The sequence below is a fragment of the Trichosurus vulpecula genome, chromosome 6 (genome assembly GCF_011100635.1).
Source record: "Trichosurus vulpecula isolate mTriVul1 chromosome 6, mTriVul1.pri, whole genome shotgun sequence".
In the NCBI taxonomy this organism is placed as follows: domain Eukaryota; kingdom Metazoa; phylum Chordata; class Mammalia; order Diprotodontia; family Phalangeridae; genus Trichosurus; species Trichosurus vulpecula.
The window spans coordinates 215,193,042-215,219,151 of record NC_050578.1 but is presented as its reverse complement, the minus strand read 5'-3'; the positions used below and the strand labels follow the sequence as shown (position 1 = coordinate 215,219,151).

Here is a 26,110-nt window from a genome sequence, read left to right as displayed (position 1 = left end):
TTACAGAGAAGAAAACTGAGTATCATGGGAGGGAAGTAAATTGTCTAAGGTCACACACTTAGAAAATGGCAAAACAAGGGCTGGAACCCAGGTCGCCTGACAGCAAATCCAGCACTCTCTCTTTTATATCATAATGCTACTCCCATTAGGACAACTCAGAGGAATCCCAGAGCATGGGATGGCCTGGGTTCACTCGGAGTGAAGAAGCCACTGGGCTCCATATAAATGAAATCTTCTGTACTCCCAGGTCTCTAATGGCTTCACCAAACTGGAACTGGCTGGGTCACCTTGAAGGGATTGGGGAAAAGGCTCTGCTCTCCCGGCCATCCTGTACTAGAACCTGAGGCCATACTAACTAGGTCAAGGTGAGACGGTGTCAGAGTAGATAGGCAGGAGCCTAAGAGTTAGAACACCTGGGTTCTATCTCATTCAGAAGAGCCGAAGGTGAGCAGGATGACCTTTTGTCAATCATGCCAATTCTGTTTTCTCTTCTGAAAAATGGAGAGGATAATTCTTACCCTTCCTCCCTCCCTCCCTCCCAATGGTGTGGTGAGCAAAGGGTTTCATAAAGCTGAAAGTGTTAGATAAATGATTATTGTTATTAAACCTGAGAATAACCAAGATTCTAAGCCCAAAGCCCAAACTACCTGGACCCAGTATCTGACTTTAATTTTTTAGAGAAGAAAATAATAAGAAAGCAAACTCTTATTAGAGACTTGGTCAGAAAAGTAATTTCTAGGGTGCATCATGCACTCAGTCCACATTTAGCTCAATCTTTCTTAAACTCTTCACTATCTGTAATCCTGAGAAATAAAAACCAGTGTTCAGAATGATAGCCCCTGGAGTCAGCAAGGAAAAAATATATCACATTCATTAAATTCAGATATTCTAGAAAGGTTTTTTTAAACAGAACCTCAGCAGGAAGGGATCCACTGGACCATCTAGAATAGCCCTCAAATGGATGATGAACAAATCCTCCTTTTACGATATCCCAAGTGTTAACTGGTCTCTTCTTGAATGCTTTCAGTGACAGGGAACTCATTACTTATTCAAGCAAACCCTTTCATCCAGCCCAATTCAATAAAAATTTATTAAAATGCATAAAATATATGCAAAGCAATATGCTAGATTCTGCGGATAAAGAGGTGAAATATGACACACTGCCTCTGCCTTCAAAAAAGCTTGCAACCCAGGAGGGAAATGAGATGTTATAGAAATAGAAAAATTAGGAGATATAGAATACAGGTCAGAAAATGATGAATCACATCAAAAAGAGAAGTCTGAGATTCTCAAAGACACATGGCTGGATGGTTCTGAGTGTTTGGAAGTTTTTCCTCTTTTTTTTTTTTAAACAGAGGTTGAAGTAGAAACTCCATTCATCTTGCCTTCAAGAGAAACAGCCTTCATATTAGACAGATTTGATTCTAATTATCACAATATGGAATCACAGATCCTTAGAGGTCAGTGAAGCGCAAAATTGGAAGAGACATTTAGTGTGACCCATTCCTGAGTAGAAATCCTCTCTACGATATGCCCAGCACACATCATCCAGTCTCTAGCTAAAATCTCATCCCAAGAGGCAGGGAACCCTCTACCTTCTGATATAGCTCATTTCACTTTGGGACAACTGTGTTAGAAAGTTTCCTTAAACTAACCAAATCTGCTATTCTCCCCACACCTCCACTGCTCTTTCATTTCCTGAATCCAAGTAAAACTAACCTATTCTGTCTTTATATATGTGAATACACCTATCACGTCTATCAAGCCCCAAACCTCCTCTTCTACAGAATAAGCATATTTAGTTACTTTAACCAGTACTGATACAGCTTGGTCTCTAGTCCCCTTCCAATCTTTGCCACCCTCCTATGAATGTGCTCTAATTGATCAATGTCCTGTGATGCTGGCAACTAGGCACAGTATTCCAGAGGTGATTGGGCAATATGACTATTTGGTCTCTATTTCTATTAATGCAACCTCAAATGCATTGGCTTTCTTGACTACTGACTTATACTGAGTTTGCAGTCCACTGAGATCCCTAGACCTTCTTCCCATGAACTGATATAGTCAAATCTCCCCATGATATTTTTTCAAAATCTCAAGTTTAAAACTTGGTATTTTATCTGTCTAAACTTCATCTTATTTGTTTCAGCCCATCACTCTAGCCTATCCAGATATTTTTGGATATGGATTCGCTGTCAACCATCATAGATTTATGTCATCTATTAATACGGTTAGTATGGCAAGCATGCCATCCATCTATGGCTTCATCCCAGTTGATGCTTAAAACAATGAACAGCAGAAAGAAAGACAGGTCCTTAGGGCAAGTCTCCCCTCTAGGGTGACACTGATCCATGCATCAGTATATCTCATTTACATGGTTATCTCCCTCTGCTACAGGCCTCCCCTCTAGGGTGACAATGATTCATGCATCAGTATATCTCATTTATATGGTATCTCCAAAGAAAAATGAGTTCTGCATGACTGAATTTTTTATTATGCCTCAAAATGACACAAAAAAATTGATTTTAAACTTTTTTGGGTATAGAGCATGTCATCTTAGGCCAAAAAAAGAAAAAAGCTATATTCCTAAAATGAGATATCTTTGAAAGGAATAAAAACCTATATTGGCATACACTGAAAAATAACATTGATTTTTAGTTTGCACTCAGATTTTTATAAGCTAATTTTGTGGGGAGGAATACAGCCTATATTCACATTAATGGGGATTCAACCTTTGCTTTATTAAGAGCATCCATTACTTGAAGGCTCATATCAAGTATCACCTTCTTCAGGAACCTTTCCCTAGTCCTCCCCCCACCCCCAGTTAATTTCTATCTCCTACCTCAAAATGACCTCGTATTGACTAAATGTGTATGCACTGTATCTCCTCATCCTCAGTAGACTGTAGGGTTCCTTGAGGGAGGGACTATTTTGTTTTTAAAACCCTTACTCACTATCTGTTGCAGCATCTGTCTAAGATTTCTACATACTGAGGGACCAGCTCTGTGGGTAGTCCACTTCTGCCTGTTTATGGTCTTTCTTCCGGTTTGATCCATAAATGCCTTTGGCATAATGTGACTTAATTGGGTTTCTTGCCAAGTTTTCTGTAAACTTGCTTTTTTCCCCCTTGTTACTCCTTTTTGAAGTGCTGCTAAAGATAAGTTCCCCCCAGCTTCCTCCAAACAATTTTACAAAAAAGTTTTGTTGTTTAGTTGTTTTTTTTTTCAACTATTTGTGACCCCTTTTGCAGTTTTCCTGGCAGAGATGTTAGAGTGGCTTGCCATTTCCTTCTCCAACTCTTTTTACAGATGAGGAAACTGAGGCAAACAGGGTTAAGTGACTTGCCCAAGGTCACACAGCTCGGAACCATCTGAGGCTAAATTCGAACTCAGGAAGGAGTCTTCCTGACTCTAGGCACGGCACTCTATCCTCTGCACCTCCTAGCTGCCCTGTTACAAACAAGTTTACATTCTGTATTGGTTCTGACCTTGACTGCCCTATCTGTTCACATGGCAACCAGATCTAGCACTTGCTGGCAGAGTAAAGTTGAAGACTTTTTTCCTCTCCTCATTGGAAAATGGTGACAGTCTATGACTCTTCTTTTAACCATTTTCCATTTTTTGTTAAAAGTGTCAGAATGGAATTGCCTCAACTGTTTGCCACATCTCCTTTTTAAAAAAATAATTTATTTATTTTTAGTTTTTAACATTCACTTCCATAAATTTTAAATTTTCTCCACCTCCCTCTCCTTCCCCAAGATGGCATGCCATCAGATATACACTCTATGTATACATTCTTATTAAACATATTTTCATATTAGTCATGTTGTATGGAAGAATTAGAATGAATGGGAGGAACCATGAGAAAGAAAAAAACTAAACTAAACAAAAAGAGAACAAATAGTGTGCTTTGATCTGCATTCAGACTCCATATTTCTTTCTGTGGATGTGGATGGCATTTTCCATCATGCCTGCTGGTCTCGAAATGACTACAAAATCAGTAACCATTTATATTTCCTCTTGGGATATAATCAATTTCATGCCTTACATTCTTGAAGAATATATTCACAAAAAAAAGTATACATATATGTACACATACACGTGTGCACATACACACACACACACACACACACACACACACACACACACACACTGCAGGCTTAGAATCAGGAAAATTCATCTTCCTGAGTTCAAATCAGGCCTCAGACACTTACTAGCTGGATGACCCTAGGAAAATCATTGAACTCTATTTGCCTTAAATCTTCATCTGTAAAATGATCTAGAAAAGGAAATGACAAACCACTCCAATATCTTTGTCAAGAAGACCCCAAAATGGGATCACGGAGAGTTAGACATAATTGAATAACAACAAAAAATGTGTGCGTGTGTGTGTGTGTGTGTAATAACATAGCCTTCCACATTTAATTAACATCTACTTTAACATTTAGGTATTGCAATGACAAGGTGGGTATAGGAGAAGATGGCAAAAGGTATATTGGAAAACATGGTTTGAGTAACAAATAAAAGAGGCCAAATGCTTATACAGGTGCCTCACTCCTATGTGCAAACATACATATGTGTATATACACATATAAATATAAAATATATGTATTTATATATATCTACACAATACCTAGTATATATACGTATTGTACATATATATAACATTTATCTGTATTTACACAATAAGTACACATAAATATTATATATATATACAAAATATATATACATAATTATATATACAAATAATTACATACACATATATGTGTACACACACACACAGAGGCACCTGTATAAGAATTTGGTCTCTCTTTTTTGCTATTCTCAACCCATGTTTTCCATCATATTTTTTGTCATCTCCTCCTATACTCCCCTTTGCACTGCAGTACCTAAATATAAAAATAGTAGTTAATTAAATTTGGAGGGTCTTATGAAGTTCTTCATAGAATTTCTCTACCTCTTCATATTCTCCAACAGATGTGGGGTATAAGCTGTTGTTATCTTTGGTGGTCTTTTGGCAAATGCATATAATTGGCACTACTGAAGACTCCATAAAATGATGTTTCTTGTTGCCTTTGGACACCCAATGAAAGCAACTCAACCAATTTTCCGATATGCCTTTCCAAGGTCATTCTGTGAGCCATCCTTCCATTTGTTTGACATATCCTTTGGGATTTTTTGTTTTGTTTATAGCAAGAATGTCAAAATCACTATGATTCAATTTCACTAGAAGTTAAATCCAATATGTGGACACTGAACAAGGATCTGGAGTTTAGAATACCAATAGTTAATTTAGAAGTTAGGGCAGTAACCACATCTCTAACTGGGATCACATGTTTTCTCCGGAAACTACAATCCCCAAAATTCTGTTTTCTTTTCACCTAGGAAGTCACATGGGAAGAAATCATGAGAAGCTTCAAAGTTATAGGGAAGAACAACCAGGAAAGCAGGGAAGGAAGAAGAAACTGGCAGAGGAAGTTGGGAGAAGAAATTTCAAAGGAACCTGAAGTTTTTGCCTGAGGCTGTATCTCCCCTTCACAGGGCTTTGCAGAGAACTGAGATATTTACCTGCAGCGGCAGCTCAGCAAACCCGATGAAGTGTTAGCCTACTCCCAGTAGAAGCTGTGTAAAGGCCAAAAAGCTAAGGGTGGAGAAGGAGTGAGCAGTGCAGCTGTGTAAAGGCAACCATGGGGTGCAGCCAAAGTTCCCAGGATCATCTGTAGTAAATGCTAAGAAGCCCAGCACACTCTAAGAGCGGAAATAAGGCTCCCAGGCACCTCCCATGGATGGCTGACATGTTCCTTTCATCCTCTTTTGGGGAAACTGAAGGGTGAGTCAGGAGGTAGTGAAACTGCTTGGATTCCCCTCCATTGTGCTGAAAATACAGGGGCTGCAGAGAATGTACTCACAACATGGAGGCTGGATGGAGAGTTCTTGGAGTGGTGTGATTAACATGAAGCATAATTAATTTTTAAATAGTTAATTGTTAATTAATTAAATTCAGGCAGCCAGCCCATTCTTCAGTGTGCATGTGCACGTGCGTACCCATGTGCATACACACACACACACACACACACACACACACACACACACACACACATACACAGGATTTCTAATCATGCCGGCCATTATTTTAAAACACTTTGATTTTCCTGATCTAGGATATTGTAATTCAGTGAAAAGGTCACTGAAGGTAAAACCAGAAGAGCCGGTATCAATCCCTATGTAACTCTGGTCATTACTTCCTACCTCTAGGCCTCAGTTTCTTCTCTGTAGAAGGGATTCAAATTAGATGATTGTCAAGGTCCCATCACAACTTGAGATCTAAGATATTAAGTCCACAGGATGGAAGAGAACTGAGAAATGATTTCCTGATCACATATAATTCTTCATTTGTACAGCCTAGCTTTAAGACAAGGAGGCTTCAGGGTTACCAACTTCCACTCCTCAGCCTTCCCTTAATGCCATTGGCGGACTTCTGGTTTTCACTGGGACACAAAACCAGACCAGAAGGTACCTGGAACTGGATGAAGTGGGCCAGAGTCATAAACAGAACAATACCAGAGAATTTTGACATCTTCTATCTCACACAGCACACTGCATATGGCAGGAGGGAGAGGGTTGCTCTCAAACACACATCTACTCTAAACTAAACACGCAGTGGAACAAACAAGCTCATAACTACATTGTCAGGGAATGGCCAGGTAGTGACAACTTACCTTTTTAATCTTGGAAAAGCAGCTGACAGGAAAACAAACAAAAAAGAACAAAACATTGGCACACTTGATTTCTTGTTGCTGCCTCGAGTGGTATAAATTTAAAGGACTAAAGCTCATTGTGAGAAGCAACGTGTTGTCCTGGAATGGGACGTAAAGACACCTGGGTTCCAGTTCTGGTTCTACTCCTTACTGTGTGACCTTGGGAGAGGCACATTCCCTCAGTTTTCTCAACTATAAAATGGGGATGAAATTACCTTCACTACTTATTTCATAAAAAGTGACCCGCAGAAAGTAAAATGCTATGGAAACATGGGTTGCTGTGTGACTTACGGGGGCAAAAGGACAGGAATGGGGATTTCCAAGGGCAGATCTTAGTTTTGATAACATAGACAAACAGAAATCTTTGTCATGGCTCTTGGAAAAACCCTCCCTGAAGAATGGAGTCTCAGAAGGCTGACCCAGTAAGACCAGAAACTTCTTCAGCTTCTTCTTTTTTTTTCTTTTTCTTTTTTTTTTTTTTTGGAGAGGGGAACGCAAGGCAATTGGGGTTAAGTGACTTGCCCAAGGTCACACAGCTAGTAAGTGTGTCAAGTGTCTGAGGCTGGATTTGAACTCAGGTCCTCCTGACTCTAGGGCTGGTGCTCTACTTACTACACCACCTAGCTGCCCCTCTTGAACGTCTTAAAACAATGTTTCTCACCTCTGAAGCAGATTCTATGTTAGCGAAGTTTCTTTCTGGGTAAATTAATTCAAGAAAATAGGTGTACAAACACTGTAATAATTCCTATATATTGGATCAAAACCTGCTTCCCCATAATGTCCACCCACTGGTGCTAGTTCTGTTCTCTAAGTATGACAACTTTTAAAGTACAGCGACCATATCCTCCCTCCTGCAAGTTTCTTTCTAGTTAAACATGCCCGGTTCCTTCAAATTATCTTCAATGCCAATGCCTCTCACTACATCAGTCATTGCTTGAGGCCTTTGTAGCTAAGTTTTCTCATTTGCAAAACGAGAACAATCATCCATGCCTGGCCTTCCTCCTCTCAGGATTATGCAGGTTACATATACAGGGTTTGTTTGTTTTTTTGCCTTTCTTTGTATACCCAACACTTGGCACAGTGCCTCACACACAGTAAGAGCTTAAAAAAAATGCCAAATGATTCAATTTATGTGAGATAATGAATGGGAAAGTGTCTTGAGATATACAAATGATGAAAATGCTTGAAGTAATCAGAAAAAAGCATCTGCCTGGAGAAGAGGGGCTCTCAGGAGGTTCTCCTGAATTGCTCCAGGGATGAACGGGGCCGCCTCAATTTCTAAAGTCCCAACAGGATTCTCTCCTTAGCCGTAGGTAGAGATGAGGGACAAGTGGAATAGATGCCAACGTCAGTGGGGAAACTCCTCAGCAACAGACCAGCCACCTCCCTATTCTTGTAGAACATATGCAATCCTACTCTGCATCTTCATTCACACTGTTCCTCTCATCTGGAATGGAGAGGCAATAGCAGACAAGAATATGAACTGAATTCAGTCAGAAGATTTGAGCGCAAATACCAGCTCCAAAATTTCTGATTTCATCTCTTCAAGTCTAAGTTTCTTCGTCTGTAAATGAAGATGATGAAGTTAACAAGAACCGGCATTTAAATGACACTTTAAGATCTGCAAAGCTCTTTACAAATATTATCTAACTTCACCCTCACAACAACCCTGTGAGCTAGGTGTTACTATTATCTCCACTAAAGAAACTGAGGCAGATGCGACTAAGTGATTTGCCCAGGGTCACACAGCTAGTAAGTTTCTGAGGTAGGATTTGAACTTAGGTTTTTCTGACTCCAAGTTCATCACTGTGCCCACCTCATAGTACTGTTGTGAGGAAAGTGCTCCATAAAAGTGAACCCTACACAAATGGGAGCTATTATTGTTAATTATGATAACTTTCTCTCTATTTCCAGTCTGCTTCTTTTGCCTATCCTTTATGGTCCAGTTCAACTTCCACCTCTTCCCTGATTGCTCCTGCCTTCGCTGCTTGGAACTGCAACAAAGGAATCTTAGAATCTTGGCAATTACCTAGTTGAAGAACTCCCTCTAAAATCCACCCAAAGAGGTGGCCACCCAGCCTTTGCTTGAAGACCTCTGTGGAGAGGGAGCTGACTACCTCCCAGAGAAGCCCACTCCACTTTTGAACAACTCTCATTAATAAGCACCTCTTTACATCAAATCTAAACCTGCCTCTTTGCCACTTGTACCCACTGTCTCAAGTTCTGCCTTGTTTCCACACAAAACAAGTCAAATCTCTCAGAGAAATTCTTGAAGACAAGCCACATCTTCGATCCCTTTACCACCTCTCTCCCACCCAGTCTTTTCTTCCCTCCATGCTAAATCTCTATGCTTCAACCAAGCATAGTGTGGCACAATTTCAACAGAAAAGGTCACCCTCCTTTTGAAGATCTATGGTTTGTCAACGTACTTCTTAAAATATGATGCCTAGCACCGACCACAACACTCCTAGCAATGACGAAGCAGGGAACAATACTGTGGGACAACGGCCTCCCCAAATATACCATGCTTCTCTTAATGCAACTTGAGATGGCATCGGCTTTTTAGTCTGCTGTATCACTCAGCGGACTCATATTGAGTTCACAGTCCGCTAAAAGCCCCAGATCTTTTTCCTTTGAACTTCTGCCAGCCACACCTCCCCAATCTTGCACTTATAAAGCTGGTGTTTTGAATCCAAGTGCGACTTTACAATGATCCTTATAAACTCCATTTCATCAGATTCAAGCCAATGCGGTAACCTGTTGAAACTGTTTTAGATCCCGACTGGCACTCAACAAGTTAGCTCCTCCTCCCCACTTTGTCACTTGCAAAACTTATAAGTGTGCCACTTGTGCCCTTAGCCAAATTATTAATAGACATGTTTAACAGCAAAGAGCCATTAAACAGATTTCTGGAACACTCTACTAGAGACTTCCTAGCTGACAACGAACCGCAGTCTTTAAGGTCTATCCCTTCCAATTGAAAGACCATAACCGAAGTCCTCTATCAGTACTAGCTAACATACTTCTGTGTTTAACTTATTGTCTCTTTCCTGAATCGAACTATTTCCTCATTCTTTGCAGGCACTCTGTGGTTTACTCTAATGATAATACCGCTTCTATTTCTAGTGCCAGGGACTTTCACCCAAACGCTCTCCACCATGCTTCCTGTTCTAGTTCCTGGGTTTACACACCCCCCACCTCCCACACACACACGTCTTCTTAATACGCAGGGCTCTTCACTACCACCCAAATCCTCTTTTGCAGATACTATTACTTTTGAATGAGGTACACGCTTCCAACTGGAAAGGCCAATCCCTCCAATATTCATGATGTCAAATTTGCTTCCTTGCAGTAAGATCCCTAGTTCATCTTGTTTGTTTCATACGTGTCTATAGACATCTGGTGCCTTCACTTTTCTTGCTGGATTCTTTCTTGGATTTTTGTCTGTCGTGAATTTACTACTTAGCTTGGTGGATCTACGCAGACAGTTTTCCCCTACCCTCTGAGGAAGCTGAAGGCAAGCTCAACTTTACTGGCTCAGAAGCGCCACCTGTTGGCCAGCTACAAAGGTGCCCATATGTGGTAGGCTGGTGCCCTTCGAGGCTATGAGGGCAGGGCCAGTGGGGGAAACCGGATCACTCATTACAAAACAGAGAAACATCCAGAAGGCACTGGTCACGCTTCTAACGAGGGTCCAAGAAGCAAGTAACATTCTTGTTATGTCTCTGCAGCCTCTTATTCCACCAGCATGGTCAGTTCATTCATATTCTTGAGCCCTTCCTCATACTCTTCCTCCGTCCTAGAACAGTTACCTTCTTTTGTCTCCCCTTCAAGACCTAGCACAAGATCTCACTTCCCTGACCACCCCAGCCCGTGGATCTTAATCCACAGCCACTACTTTTTGCACCATTTTTAAAAAGCATACATGCACGTACATATATGTGAGTGTATGAGGAGTTAACTTTTCATATATGTGTTACAATCTTGTCTCAGAAAGAAAATAGGATAATTAGGAATGCAGTACAACATACTAGAAAGAGCCCCAGACCTGAAGTCAGGAGACCGGGATCCCCGTCCCAAAGTGCTATGTAGCTTTTAGGGCATCGCTTTGCTTTTATAGGCTTTAGTTTGCTCTTCTATAACATGAGAGAGGATTCAAAATGAATATTTATTAAGTATCTGCCATGTGCACGACACTGTGCTAGGTGCAGGAAATACAAAGTTAAAAAAAAAAAGACTCAATTCCTGCCCTCAAGGAGTTTCCATTTGACTGAGAAATGGGAAAAGGCAACACATACCCAATCCTTGGTGGCCTGAAACGATGGGGGACAAAAGAGAGAGATCCAGACAAATGGCTCTAGGAAAATCTGAGATGAGGAGAGAATACCTTCAGACAAGAATGGAAAGATTTCTTAGAGGAATGGCACCCGAACTGAGCCTTGGAGGAGAGAATATTTCAGAAAGATAATGCTGAAGATATCAGCATTCTAGGAATGGGAGATAAATACACAGAGCTGGAACACGGCACTTGGGGCCTGGTTTAGCTGGAATGTAGAGTTCATGTAGGAGAAAAATACAAAATAAACCTGGAAAAGGAGGCTGATACCAGACTGTCAAGGGCCAGGCAAAGGAATTTATATTTTATTTTCTAGGCAGTCAAGAGTCAATATAAGTTTTTGAACTTGACTATGCATTAGGATGGGATGATCTTCAAGGTTCCTTCCCTGACAATGGCATTCCATGATTTCTAGAACGAAGCAACAGTGCCTTCCCCATCCCTGTATCCCCCACACTAGGGAACAGTAAATATATGTTAAATGACCCAAATGAACCTGGTTCTATAGTATCAGTATCTTCCATGACATGACCAATCACTATGCGGAATTTTGCCATCACTAACCCCACCTCCCATTTGTATAGCACTTCACAATTTTCAAGGTTCTTTTCACATCTATTTTGTTTTCATTCAAATTTATAATTAATTTCACTCAAATATATAATTAAATTAACTTGGACTATAATTAACCAATGACTTAGCTTTCTGAATTTTGGTCCCTGTTCATTATTTCCAAAAACGGTGAGATTCCAGCCCCTCCTGTCCTCTTTCTGACCTGTTCCTTTCCCGACTCACGTCTGGGAAGAGGGAAGCAGTGATTTTACCAGAAAAAACAATGGCTTTGAGTCTGAGGACCTTGGCTCAAATTCCAGTTCTGATGCTTCCTCTCTGCGTCACCTGGAGGAAGTCATAAACTCTCTGGGCCCGGAGGGAGCAGGTACTCACCATCACTTCGGGCATCACAATTCCAGTCAGCTGCTTGTCCTGGACCACCGTATCCTTAATGAGCATATATATTCTCTCTGCCTCCGAAAAACAGGAGATGTCGAGTACAACGGCCCCTGAAATAAAAACAACTTGCTCTTATGTCCAACTAGTGACTCAAGTAAAATCAGCAAGAAACCCACAAGTCAATTAGAGAAAAAGGGGAATCTTATACTGGAGCCTAACTACATACAGTAATGTCAACCAGCACCTGCTGCTGGAGGAAAAAACCACATAGAGACTCAACCATTTAAGTGAATCTGGAATCAATCTGAACCTGGGTTCAAAACCTTGTTCTACTATCTACTAGCTATAGGATTTTGCCTAAGTCTCTTCCTCTGTCCTGGCCTCAGTCATGCTGGGAATGGGCTAAATGAGCTCTGCGTTCCCTGTGATATTGACACATCAAGGGGTTCATGATTTCATCAGTATGAATGTGCCCTCCAGGGACCCAGATGAAAACCCTCAATCCTGGGCTAAGGTCCCTACCAGCTCAAAATCAATCCCATGAGTTCTCTCTGAGGATCAGCTGTTTACACCAATCCCACAAGTATAACATATTTTCCATAAGACAAACATCCCCCAAAAGGAGTACACAAAAAGGAGAGCTGGTGGGGCTCTGACCAACTAAAAATTGACCAGAATCTAGAGAACAGGACTGGATATAATGCTACATAACAATCAGTGGAAGGAAATGGGGAGAAAAAAGACTTGTTGTGAGGATGAGGCATGGCAGGGGAGACGGGATGGGAAGCAAGAAATGAGAGCTATATTTTTTGTTTGTTTCCTCCAGCCCCCTCCTCCCCAATCTCATTTTGTTTTATTTAAAAATTGCTGTCAAGCAAAATTTAGTCACTCTAGCAGGAGTCTGTCACACCTGGATGGCCGATAACTTAACTCTGCTAACATCAACTCTGATCTCCATTGCTACAGACACTTAGACAATCTTCTCAGCTAAATAAGAGCTATCTCAAAGTATCTGAAGATCAGTCTATCATACAGAAATGGAATTAGATTTCTTCTGCTCAGTCCCAGAAGGTAAACTTAGGAGTAATGGAGGAAAGTTACAGGAAAACAGGTACTGGCACAATACTGGGTATCCTCACAGTCTCACTACAGTTTTAAGCTTTCATGCCTTATTAAAAGTGATTAAATATTATATCATATAGATTATATTATCTTATGTATTATATTTAAATATTATAATATGCATCATATAAATATATTACAATATTGTAAACATGATAAAATGTTACTATATTAATATACAATATATTAATACATAATTCTATTTAAGCTATTAAAACTTTAAACTGCACTAAGATATGGGATATTCTGGGATAATATGGGATAATAATTTTGGGACAATAATAGGATATATATGGGATATATTTGATAATAAGATGTTTTGGGATATAAAAATATTTAATAGTTTAAGAGCCATTAAATATTAAAAATAATATATAATCAATATTAATATACAATAATATATAAGCTATTAAAGCTTATAACATGTAAATAATATTTCTACAATAGAAACTAATTAAAATACATAATAAAATTTAGGCTATTAAAGCTTAAAACTTCACTTGCTTTGGGGACAACCTATTATAAGGAAGAATTTCCTAATAAAGTAGGGTGAATAGACTCTCACAGGAGAGTAGCAAGTTCTCTACTATTAGAAACTTAAGCAGCAGCTATACGGTCCCTTGTCAGAAATGCTATAGAAGGGATGCCTGCACAGGGGCAGACTGAATTAGAGACCTCTGAAGATCCGTATCACAGAATGCTGGAGCCAGAGGGACCTCTTCCAAGCTTCTTAACCTGGTATCTCTAAATTCGTTTTTTTAAAGTACTTTGTTGTAACTATTATTTCACTCTAACTGGTTTCCTTTTTAAACCCATGTATTTTGTTTTATTAATTTAAAAACATCATTATGCAAAGGGTTTCACAGGCTTCACTAGTCTACTAGACGGGTCCATGACAGTGGATAGAGCACCAGACCTGGAATCACGAAGACCTGAGTTGAAAACTGACCTCAGATACTCACTAGCTGTGTGACCCTGGGCAAGGAACTTAGTCACTATCTGACTCAGTTTTCACAAATGTGAAGTGGAGATAACCCATTATAGGCACTTAATAAATCCTTCCTTCCTGCCTTCTTTCCGTCCTTCCTTCCTTCCCTCCTTTCACAAATGAGAAAACTGAGAACCAGGGAGTAGAAGTGATTTGGCCAGGCAGCTAATAAGTACAAGAACCAGGCCCTTGAACTCAGGGGTTTTTTTACTCTATATCTGATGCTACGTCCCTCTGCAAAATGCTATTTTCTCTCTCTTCCTCTTTGTTTCCATAATAGTACCTAGCACTTATGGAGTTCCATCCTTTCCATTCTCTCCTTGGATCCTCACAACATTCCCTGCTGGTCAGCAGGATCAGATGTAACCTTATTCCCATTTTCAGAGAAAGGAACTGCGGTTCAGAATGGCGATGTTACTTGCCTGAGGTCACAGAGAAAGTCAATGACAGAGTTGGGGCTAGAACCTATGCCTCTTGACTTCCAGGCTACGCTTTTCCACTTTGCTGCATGGAACTGTGTGTAAGAGATATGGACATTAAACAGACACAAAAATCTGGGGGCTGGCAAGAACATCCTTTGGGACCACACATCTCCATCTCCATTTTAAATTCCTATTTTGTAAGAAATGTTTCAGATGCAAATCTGAAAGTGAATACATTCAACATCCCAAATAATTTTTACCAACTGCTTTGAATCCATTCTGTTTCCCTAGGAGAAAGATCCAGCCAGAAATGATTTATAAATTATTCAAGGTGGAGCTGAGAAGAAGAATAACTCATCACATCTCACCTTAATTAGCAAAGTCATCATCTCACCTGGGGCACACATTAGAGAATATTAGCTGACATTTACAGAGTGCTTTCTGGCTTGCAAAGTTACACATCATCTCACTCAAATCTCACAATTAAACTGTGAGTTAGGGAGTAAAAGTACTATCCCATTTTACAGCTGAGAATATTGAGGCTCAGAGAGTTAGAGGGGCTTTCTAATGTTACCTCACCGTCAAGCAGAAGAGATTAAATTTTAGCTTGGGCCTTCTCGTCCCCACATGCAAGGCTCTTTATGATACACCTTATAAATATATATAATGTGAGGCTGATGACTTTGCATAGCTCTGCTTCACCTAAATCCAACTCACTTGCAAGTCAAGACATCTTCCTGATGTCACTGGTCCTCTTCAAGAACGAAGGATGAACAACAACAATACAATGGATGTAACAGATATAAGCCATATAACAGATATAGATAGATACATAAGCTATGTAACATATATACGATATACTCTCCTTACCTTGATTTGCGTAAACATGAGTGACTGTCACTAGATTTGCTGTAAAAATAGAAAACAATAGTCAACTCTTCCAACTTCCAGCATGCATGCGGTTTTCCCAAACCCTCAAGAATGGAGTCCCACAAATTCAAACCCTGCCTTCAGTGAACCTTTCCCCTTATTTTCTGTCCCCACAGTTGAAATGGCCCCATCTGCAAGCTGCCTAATGGGAGCTATCAAGGAGAAGAGATGGGCCTGATTTGGGGAACTCCAGAGCTAGAAGGGCTCTTTGAGACCATTTAGTTCATCATGCTCATTGCACAAATGTAAAAAGAGAAGCCTGGCTTGATCATCAGGCATCTGGGAAACTAAGGAATATTAGGTATTACAATAACCTGTGCTGGTGGCTTATCTCCCTAACTAGCCTGTAGGCTCCTTGACGGTAGAGACTGTGGGCTGAACTTGGCGTTCCAAACACCCAGCATATAGTTGTAGTAAGTGCTTGATAAACACCTGCTGTATTGACCAAGCCCACACAGGAAGTCAATAGGAGTGCTGGGACTGAATTCGTGAAATGCCAACTAAAAAATTAGGTAAGAATTCTAAAAACCTTCCTAAAATGTGCCCAGAACCATTTGTGGTCCTGTAGACGTGGTCTAACCCAGGGCTTCTTAAATTTTTTCCACTTGAGACCCCCTATCAGCATATCTTAAATTGTGAATTGTGACAGTTTAAGAAGCACTGGTCTAACCAAGGTAGGGAGTGAACAGCTGGGACTCTCTCCCCTTTCACTGTAGCTGCTTTTCTTCCATTAATGTAGCCTAAGATTAGGTTTTTGTCGCTGCCACGTCACACTGTTCACTCTGTTGAGTTCTGTCATCTACTAAACTCCCCAGACATTTTCCCATACAAATTATTTTCTAGACCCTACTCCACCCCCCACAAAAGTGAGAATAATCTCAGGTTATTGCAATTCTTCAAGGTCCACCTCAAGAATAACCTCATGCAGGAAGCCTTCTCTGACTATGATAGACAACAAAGATTTCCCTTCCTGACCACTGACAGCCCCTTAGTCTGGTACATGTACTTTGTACCTAAACTGTACTCAGTTTTAAACAGCTTGTATCCAGGGGTGGGGAACCTGCAGCCTCGAGGCCACATGCAGTCCTCTAGGTCCTCAAGTGCAGCCTCTTGATGGAATCTAAACTTCACAGAACAAATCCCCTTAATAAAAGGATTCGTTCTATAAAACTTGGACTCAGTCAAAAGGTTGCACCCAAGGACCTAGAAGGCCACATGTGGCCTTGAGGCTGCAGGTTCCCCACCCCTGGACTATATACCATCATGTAATAGTCTCTCTTCCATGTGTAATCAGTCTTGTCTCCCTCAGCCTGTAGGCTCCCTAAAGGCAAGGCTTTAATCTACTCCTTTTCTGCCTCCTCAAGATTCTGAGTTCCCTAGAGGGCAATCAATTAATCAACAAGCATTTATTAAGCACTTACTAAGCACATTATTAATCACTATGTGGCAGGCATTGGGAATACAGAGATTAAAAATGAAATAGTTACTGTTCTCAAAGAGTTTGCCTTCAGCCATAGGAGCCAACATTTATACATACAGATATATAAAGAATAAATACAAAGTAATGAAAGATAGTTCAGGGAGTTGGGGCCCTAGCAGTTGGGGCAACTGGGAGGGCTTCATGTAGAAGGTTGTGCTAAGTTTAGAAGGAAGAGAGAGATTCTTAGGTGGAACCGAGTATGAAGAGTTTTCCAGCAATGAGGGAGACCAGCAGTATAGAAGCACGGAGATGGGAAATAGAGATGGGAGATGGTATCATGGGTTAGGAAGAGCAAGAAGACTGGTTTGGCTAGACTGTAAAATGTAGGAGAGTAATGTCTGACAAAGCTGGAAATGTAGGCTGAAACTAGACTATGATGGGCTTCTCCTCTGTCTCCCCAAGACTGTGGCACTCTCTGAGGGCAGGCCCTGAAGAGTATGTTCCTTCAGTCTCCCTGATCCAATGAGCACCTGAGGGCAGGGCCTAGGGATACTCCTCTTCTGTTTCCCCACCTTCTCAGGGTTGGTTCCTTCTCAAGGCCATGATTAAAAATGGCAGCAGTAAAATTCAGAGAGAGAGGTAAGTGGCAACAGAGGAAAAGAAGCTGCTCAGAAAATTCTTACATGGTCAATAAACAGAAAAGAAATCAGAATGATAAGAGAACAAAGGGGACTTCTTTAAGAAAAAGGTGGTTGGGGGGGATTTCTTTTTTTACTCACTTTTTTTTTGAATTTTATGATTTTTATTTAATATTTTAGTTTTCAACACTGATTTCCACAAGATTTTGAGTTACATATTTTCTCCCCATTTCTACCCTCCCCCCATTCCAAGATGGCATACACTCTTGATTGCTTTGTTCCCCAGTCGGCCCTCCCTTCTGTCACCCCACTCCCCCCCACCCCATCCCCTTTCCCCTTACTTTCTTGTAGGGCAGGATAGATTTCTATGCCCCATTCCCTATATATCTTGTTTCCTAGCTGCATGCAAAAAACTTTTTTTTTTTAAGTATCTGCTTTTAAAAATTTGAGTTCTAAATTCTCTCCCCTCTTCCCTTCCCACCCACCCTCCCTAGGAAGGCAAGCAATTCAACATAGATCACACATGAATCATTATGTAAAACACTTCCACAATGCTCATGTTGTGAAAGGCTAACTATATTTCCTTCCATCCTATCCTGTCCCCCTTTATTCAATTTTCTCCTTTGACCCCATCCCTTTTCAAAGGTTTTTGCTTGTTTTTACTCACTTTTGATAGCCAAATCCTCCTTTAGGATATGAGTGTATTCTTCCTCAGAGAGCTGGGGGGGCAGGCCCCCAACAAATAGGCTCACTTGTGTGGTGGCATCGCTGTTTTCCACCACATAAAATCTTGTTTGGTTCATTTGACGGATGGAAGTCTGAAAATAAGGAAAAGTGGCAGTGAACCCAGAGGGGCTTGGGTATGGTGAGAGGATTATCATGAACACAGAAAATCACCAGCTTGGGTTGGCAGTCAATTTGACAGCAGCCTGGGAAGCTACTCAGTGCAGGGGGAAAAGGCCTGGCTTAGGACTCAAGAGATCTTGGTTCTAATCTAACTCATCCACTAATTTGTTGTGTGACTTTGGGAAAAACACTTCCTGCCTTTGGCTTTCAGTTTCCTCATTCCTATAAGGTTTCTGACAAACTGAGGCACAGGCAGAGGAAGACAGTCAGAAAAATGTGGGGACTACAGAATAGGCCATTCAAGCATCTGGTGAAGAAACTATGGATGTTGAGTCTGGAATAGAAAAGATTCAAGGACAACATAACAGCTGTCTTCTAACATCTGTCAGGTAGAAAAGACAAAGGGATTAGACATGTTCCCTCTGGCCCCCCAAAAAGTAAAAACTGGAGCCATGAGTAGCAATCATAGAGACACAGATTTAAGCTGTACACGAGCAAAAATTTCCCCACAATGAGACTGTCCTAAGAGGAGAATGGGCCACCCTACCAGGTAGTGAGCTTCTCATCACTGGAGGGCTTCAAGCACTGGCTAGATTAGCACTTATGGAAAGGATTAATGATTTATTTAGCAGCTAGACCAGATGCCCTTTGAAATCTCCTCCATCTCTGAGATCTGATGTTCTATGAACCATACATAATGCTCCCCACTGTCCAGTGTATCAGAAGCATTCTGAGCAGCCCACAAGAGATCAGAGAACCACAGACTCATGGGATCTCGGAGTTAGAGGGCATCCTAGGGCATAATCCAATTGTACCTGCTAAAGAAAGGAAGGCTCAGAGAAGCAAAATCAATGGGCTAAGGTCATGCAGTAAGCTAAGGTCAACAAGCAGGACCCAAACCAGGTCTCCTGATGACTAGACTAGGGCTTTCTCTTTTATACCATCCATACACATTATTATATATATATATACACAATGTTATACCATAAATACACACACATAGGCATATACACATGTAATGCACATATTCATACACACATATGTATGAGTATACATATGTAATACATATGTACATCCATGGGTATGTAGAATGTGTATGTCTGTGTGTCTGGGTCTGTGTAAATGAACACATCACTTATAGAACTTTAAGGGTTAACGAGGAAAAAAATCACCTTCCATAATTTTTCCTCTCCTTTCCCTTTAAAATCCCATAGCATTTTTTTCCCTTTTGTAGACTATAATTTTTTTGCAAACTGTTTTTCCTTTTACAACATAATATGGAAACATGTTTTACATGATTGCACAAATATAATCTATATCAAATTGCTTACTGTATTAGCAAGGTGGGGAGGGAAAGGAAGGAGGGAAAAAATTTGGAACTCAAAGCTTTATAAAAAAGGAATGTTAAAAATTGTCTTTATGTGTAATAGGGAAAAATACTGTTAAAAATCAAATCAAATCAAATCTCACAGCATGAGAGGGGGAAGGAGTACCTTGCATACAGTGGGTGCTCAGCAAATGCTTGCTGCATTAAACTAAAAGTGGAATATTTTCCAGTGACCATAGTTAGCAAGATGTTCCTCTAGAAGTTCCTAAGGTTAAGACCCTTCTGGGCCCAGAAGATTGTTTTCAGTGAGAAAACCATTAAAAACTCCACCTCCCCCCAACTTTTCTTTGGACCTCTGCTCAAAGTCCAATCAGTACAACTGTCCATCCCCCAAGAAATACAACAGAAAGCTCATGAATCACAATTCAATTACCTTTCGGATGTCTCTAAGTCTGCTGAGAATTAATTCCTCATCAGTCAGTGTCATTCGCTGAACTAAAAGGATTCAAAAGATGTTAAGAAGAGTTGAAGGATCATGGAGTTTGGAGACAATAGTCAGATTTCTGCCTAAAACAATTAACTGTCTGATTCTTCATGGGTTTGGAAATACTCCGATTAACAAAGGTCACTGGGATCTACTGGGCACTATACACGTCTGGCCTCAGTTTAAAAGGTGAGCCATTTGATGTGTACAGAACCCAGCGGCCCAAGTGTAGGAGATTTAGAAGATGGAAGAGGGGTTTCTGTAAAGAGAGAGCCCTGAGGACAAAGACTGAGGAGGGAAGGCAGAGATAGACTCACTCTGCCCATGGCTAAACTATTTTCATTTCAATTCAATAAACACCTCGCTATTAAGTGTCTACTAAGTACGAGGTGCTGGCCGAGGTGCTACAGATATGAAGCTAGAAAACAAAGTATTTCCTGCCTTGGAAGAACTTAAATTCTATCATACTTGCCCACAACATGTATGTTTATTACTTCTGCATACAATGTGCATGCACATTTCTTTGCATTTATATATGCAACATCTGTCCCGGACCAATCCTCCACACAGCTGTCAGTGTGATACTCCTAAACATGCATACGAGTACTAAGTAGATAGAGAGTAACACACAGTAATTTCGAAAGGGAGACAGCGCTAATAGGAGTGAAGGCGGCTCCAGCAAAGGAAGGCGATGGAATGTCAGGTAATGGGCAGACCCAGTGGCCCAGCTGGAATATCCATTTTAGATGGTTGTGAATCCCAGCTCTCTATTTCCTTCAGCATCTAACAGTCTCTGCACCAAGTTGGTGCTTAATCAAGGTTTTGTTGAACTAAAGGAATTGAGAGGAACTGAGTCACTGGGGCAACACGGGCCAATAATAATGGTGATGTTAAGAAAAGCAGATCCAAATATGGCGGTTTATAGCAGATGTGTCAAGTTTGTGGCCACAAAACTCCTGAGCAGCGACTGAACCAGATTAAAATGTAACTGGGAAATGTTTAACAAAATAAACAAAAACATAATACAACACTATTAGATAATGTTAATTTGGGTCTTCTAAGTCAATATGTGGCCTGTAGCGATCCTTCTGTACAGTTTAGCAGCCCATTTCTCTGAGTCTGACACCACCGGTTTAGGGTATACAAGCTGCTTTTCTCATAACAACCCAGAATGGGGGCAGAGGAAGTGTTACCAGCTCCATTTGAGAGATGATCAAAACAAGACCCAAAGAGGAAAAAGGAGCTTGTTGCCTAGTGTTAGGCAAGTGGCAGGTATTAAATCCAGGGATCATAGGATCGATAGATGAAAGAGGTTTTAGGGATGTACGTGGGAGGAGACTGAGACCCACAGAGAAGAAGGGACATGACTCAGTTCACACAGCCAGTAAGTGGCAGAGCTGGGATTTGAAACCATGCCTAGGGCTCTTTCAACATCACAGCTACCTTGGCCTGAATAAGAGGGGTCTTGGTAGTGTTGTCGGGGTGGGATGCTGACAAAAGTTATTTTCATGATCTAGGAAGGCATTCAGTGAAGGCTGTGCTTTTTCCTAAACCTCTGACCTAGGCCCACCTAGGGCTCAGAAAGGATGGTCAAGGGTATAGCTGTTGCTGACCTTATGACCAAGAGTTTGTATCTCAGACTCCAAGACCTTGAACACCTTACAGCATGGCCAGGTAAATAAGACCTCCCAAGAGACACAATGAACCCTGGGGAACAAAGACATACAAGGGAAGCCACCCAGCTAGCCAGGCTCCCCAGGCCACATTGCATTACCACTATCAGGGTTCAGTTGGCTCTCCTTTGCATTGACACACTCAGCTCCAAGCATAAGTGCTGGATGGGAGAACATCAGCCCCCAGCCCTGGGCTCCTTCTGTTTTTATCTGCTGCTTACCCACAAGCCAGGGTAGACAATGGTTGGGTATTCTCTTCAGGACTAGTGGCAACAGAGGTTGCTTTCCTTCCCCACCTTCCCAGAGAATCATGGAAACATATAATACAAAAAATCTCAGCAAGAAGAACCTAGCAGGGCTGGACTCTGGTGTATGGGGCCTGGGTATAATGAAATTGATGCTCCTGGCTAAGATTGTTGTCTACCCTGTCATCTCAGGGCTCATCAACAGCCAGAGTCCCCATCTTACCTTGCTTACTACCCATGAGCACCTCCACAAGCCGGAAATTCTTGAGACTTTCTGCCTGCCAAGATTAGACAAAACATTTCATGAAGCTTTTGCCAAAGCCAACATACCTTGTCCATGAGGTGGTTTCCAATAGTTACTCCATCACACATCCCAATATCTCAGCTTCCCAATAGAAAGCGAGAGGCCCAACAGAAGGACTCAAACCCAGAAAAGCCCTTGAAGACTAATAGCATCTTAGATGATCAAAGAGATTGTGTAGCCAGTCCAACACCCTAATTTTAGAGATAACAAACCTCAAGGCCACAAAGACAGTAAAGGGCAGAGCTAAAACCAGACCCTAATCGTTATGACTCCAACTCAAGCACACCATACTGTGTATCCTCTGGGTCTGCCCAAAGAGACCCAATTAGAACACAACTTATTACAGCTATCTTGGGTCATTGTCTGCCCAGTGATAATGCAATATGACTAAGTCAAAATATGATCCTACTGGGCTGTGAGCTCAGAAAGGGAAGTATTATGTCTTTCTTAAGTATACAACAGAAGTTCACAGAATTTGGAGTTTGGAAGGCATTAAATAGCAGACAGAGGATTTGGAGTGGTAAGGGTTGAAATCCTGCCTATGATACTTCCTAGCTATGTGACCATGGCCAAGTCACTTAACCTCTATGAAGCAAAACGGAAATTTCTTCTATATTTGCCCTGGTTATAAGGCTCAAAAGGGGGGGAAAAAGCACTTTGCTGACTTCAAAATATTCTATCTGTGTCAGTCACAGTGATTATTATACCAGCCCTTTATTTTAGAGAAGAAAAAACTACAACCCAGAGCTAGTAAGTGGCAGAGTTAGGACAGAATTGGGTCCTCTGACTCCAATCCAGTGTGTCTTTCTCCTATATCAGCATAGCTGAGAGCACATGGCCCTGAAGATGGTAAGCACTTAAGAAAAGTTTGCTAAATGACTACATGACTGATGTACCCAACACAACAGTATTACTTCAGGAGAACCTGCAGGAGAGAGGGGCATGAAAATCAGCCTGGAAAGGAGACATCCCCCCAATTCCAGAGCAGCCAGAGCCTAAATGCTTACCTGTCGCCCCAGCAATGGGAGGACTTCTTTCATCACTGTCTGAGCAGTGCTGTTTTTGTCCACTCGGATGGAGACATAAGCCATTCCAACCCTGGAGGGAATAAGGATTTTAAATGACCGAAATTTCTGAGGAGGCTGCCTCAGATCTCTTGGGAAAGGGAAAGTGCCTGGCTGGGCTGGATTCGTTTAAAGGCTGTATAAAATATGGGATGTATGGGAAGTCAGAGAAGGGGGAACCAGTTCCTCACAGGGGTTGATAGCAGAGTTCACAAATTCCTACCCATTTCCCAATACAAAGGGTCTCATCCAAAGATATGCTGGAGCCAGCTCAAACTGACTCATAAGAGGCAGCTGTTAAATTTTCAGCCTGAGCATTTATATGTCAGATATCAGCAAATACTACAAATCAGAGCTTGACTTTTTTTTGCCGACTTGTCTAGGGTTAGGAAAGTGATGGAGAAAATGTTATTAATGCCAATTAAACTCAGAAGTGTGTTTCACATGCATTTTCTTTCAGAGCTGGTTTTTAAATATTTACTAACAACCCCCTGGATTTATCACTGTTTTAAGTGGAGAAACCAATCAGCTCCATTTCAATCCAGGATAACAAATAGATCCACATGAAGACTCACAAATTCTAGCTGTGAACAGACTTCTCTGACCTCTGGAGTCCCTAGTCAGGAAAGACCTTCCTCACTTTGACACCTCACTAATGTAATTAGTGGAGAGGAAACACCATCCAGTGAATAGTCTTCCTTCTTTGTAGTCAGGTAGTTCTGGTCTCAACTCCCACCCTGACTTCAGTCCCACCCAGTAGGTGGCCCTCCACTCACTTCAGCCAAGCTGGGTAAATTTTTATAACTTCATGATCCTTGGGCTTAGCATGAATGATCAAGGCTTCAGGAATGGAATCTCTGAACACAGAAGGGATGCTAGTGCTACTGCTGTCCTCTGAGCCTCCGTTTTTGGGAGGTGCACCATCAGCCATGGCCTGCTGAGCCAGTGTCTGCAGCTCAAAGTCTCGTTGGTCGTCATTAATGTAATAAGCCCTCAAGGCTGCCTCCTGCAAGACCAGAAGAGGAGGCAGTCAGTCATTTCTTTAAAAATATATGTATAAAGTTTTTGAAATATTTAGGGTATGACTCAATGCTTGTAGGAATGCCCCAAGGCTGTGGATGAACCTTGCATCTGTCTCTCAGAATCCTTTGTTTCCTTTCAAGGCTCAACTCAAACATCACCTCCCTATGTAGCATTCCCAACACTTCCCCAAGCATTAGCTCACTCCTTTATCAATTTAACTGTGAATTATAGTAATAATGTATCTTCCCCTCCCCTCAGTAAAATGAGCTTCTTAAGAGCAGGAATTACTTTGGGTTTTTTCTTTGTATCCAACCCCAGTGTCTTACACCCAGAAGTTATTTAATAAATGTCTGCTGAATTAAATTTGAGTTGAATAATACAGACAGCACAATGAAGATAAAGTAGGTTGGCCTAGAACCACCTGCCTGTAGCCCCATAGGGGGCTAGGCATCAGCCCAGCCCCTGCCATCTGGGACTATGCCATCTCTTACCATGGCCTCCCCTGCCTTTACTATCCTGGGAATGGTGATCAGCCGGAACTGGTTGCGCTTCACGGCATCATTACCATCAAAGATCTTCAGTGTCTGTTTGCCTAAGAGAAAAAAGGCACAGAGTTTCTTAAACACAGCATTTTCTTTTTGTAGGCAAGACAAGGAGAAATAAAAATTATAATCAAGTCCAAGGCACAGCCTGGACTCTAAAACAATCCTCGGCATGGATCTGACCAAGACTGATGCAGTTCCTAGCTGACCTCTGACCCTGGCCCCAGACTGTCCCCTGACCTGAGTCTAGACTGAGACTCCCACATAAAAACATACATTAAAATCTAATACACTCAGTAGCACAGGCATTACAAAGAACAGGATGTCCATACTTCAAGATTTATAAGGCTATGTGTTCTTATAAGGATCTCAATGATGTGGGTGTTCCCTCCCTCCAACAGTATAGACTGCAACGTGACAGTGTAGACTGCAATACATCCATGTCTGCTTGGTCTTGGGCCAGTCGCTTCTTCCTTAGGTTTCAGATTCCTCCATATTTAACTCTTACCTACATCTTCCCATAAATCCCACAACAAGGATCTATCCAGCATGCCAGGAGCCTTCCTCTGGGGCTCTTTCTGTCTGGTAGGCATCGAAGGCACTGCCCACCTGTGATCCTTTGCTTTTATTAAATACTTAGGATTTTCTGATCCTCTACCTCCTGAATCAAATCTTTTCTACTTTTGAGGTCAGATCTTAGATATATATGGGTTGGTAATATGCAGCAACCTACTAACACCTGCTCTGGGCCTCTCCATTGCCCTTTTCACCACTAGCAATTTTTATTACTTGTTAAAAAGAACTACGAAAATTCAATAAAGGGGGACAGGATAGGATGGAGCAAAATATAGTTAGTCTTTCAGAACATGAGGATTGTGGAAGGGTTTTGCATAATGATACACATGTGGCCTATGTTGAATTGCTTGCCTTCTTAAGGAGGGTGGGTGGGGAGGGAAGAGGGGAGAGAATTAGGAACTCAAAGTTTTAAAAGCAGACATTCAAAAAAAAAAAGTTGTTTTTACATGCAACTGGGAAATA

The 26,110-nt window shown here is 41.3% G+C and overlaps 1 protein-coding gene across 1 annotated transcript in view; it reads right to left on the bottom strand.

Annotated features, from left to right (window-relative positions):
• Window positions 1-26,110, bottom strand: part of DGKQ (diacylglycerol kinase theta) — a 96,945-nt gene that overhangs the window by 14,305 nt on the left and 56,530 nt on the right. The window contains exons 8-15 of the mRNA XM_036764807.1: window positions 25,022-25,122; window positions 24,284-24,513; window positions 23,451-23,541; window positions 22,363-22,417; window positions 20,171-20,232; window positions 18,232-18,382; window positions 15,447-15,485; window positions 12,039-12,154 (exon numbers count right to left, since the gene is read on the bottom strand). Of these exons, the coding sequence (XP_036620702.1) occupies window positions 12,039-12,154; window positions 15,447-15,485; window positions 18,232-18,382; window positions 20,171-20,232; window positions 22,363-22,417; window positions 23,451-23,541; window positions 24,284-24,513; window positions 25,022-25,122 (845 nt within the window). The remainder of the gene's footprint in view (window positions 1-12,038; window positions 12,155-15,446; window positions 15,486-18,231; window positions 18,383-20,170; window positions 20,233-22,362; window positions 22,418-23,450; window positions 23,542-24,283; window positions 24,514-25,021; window positions 25,123-26,110) is intronic.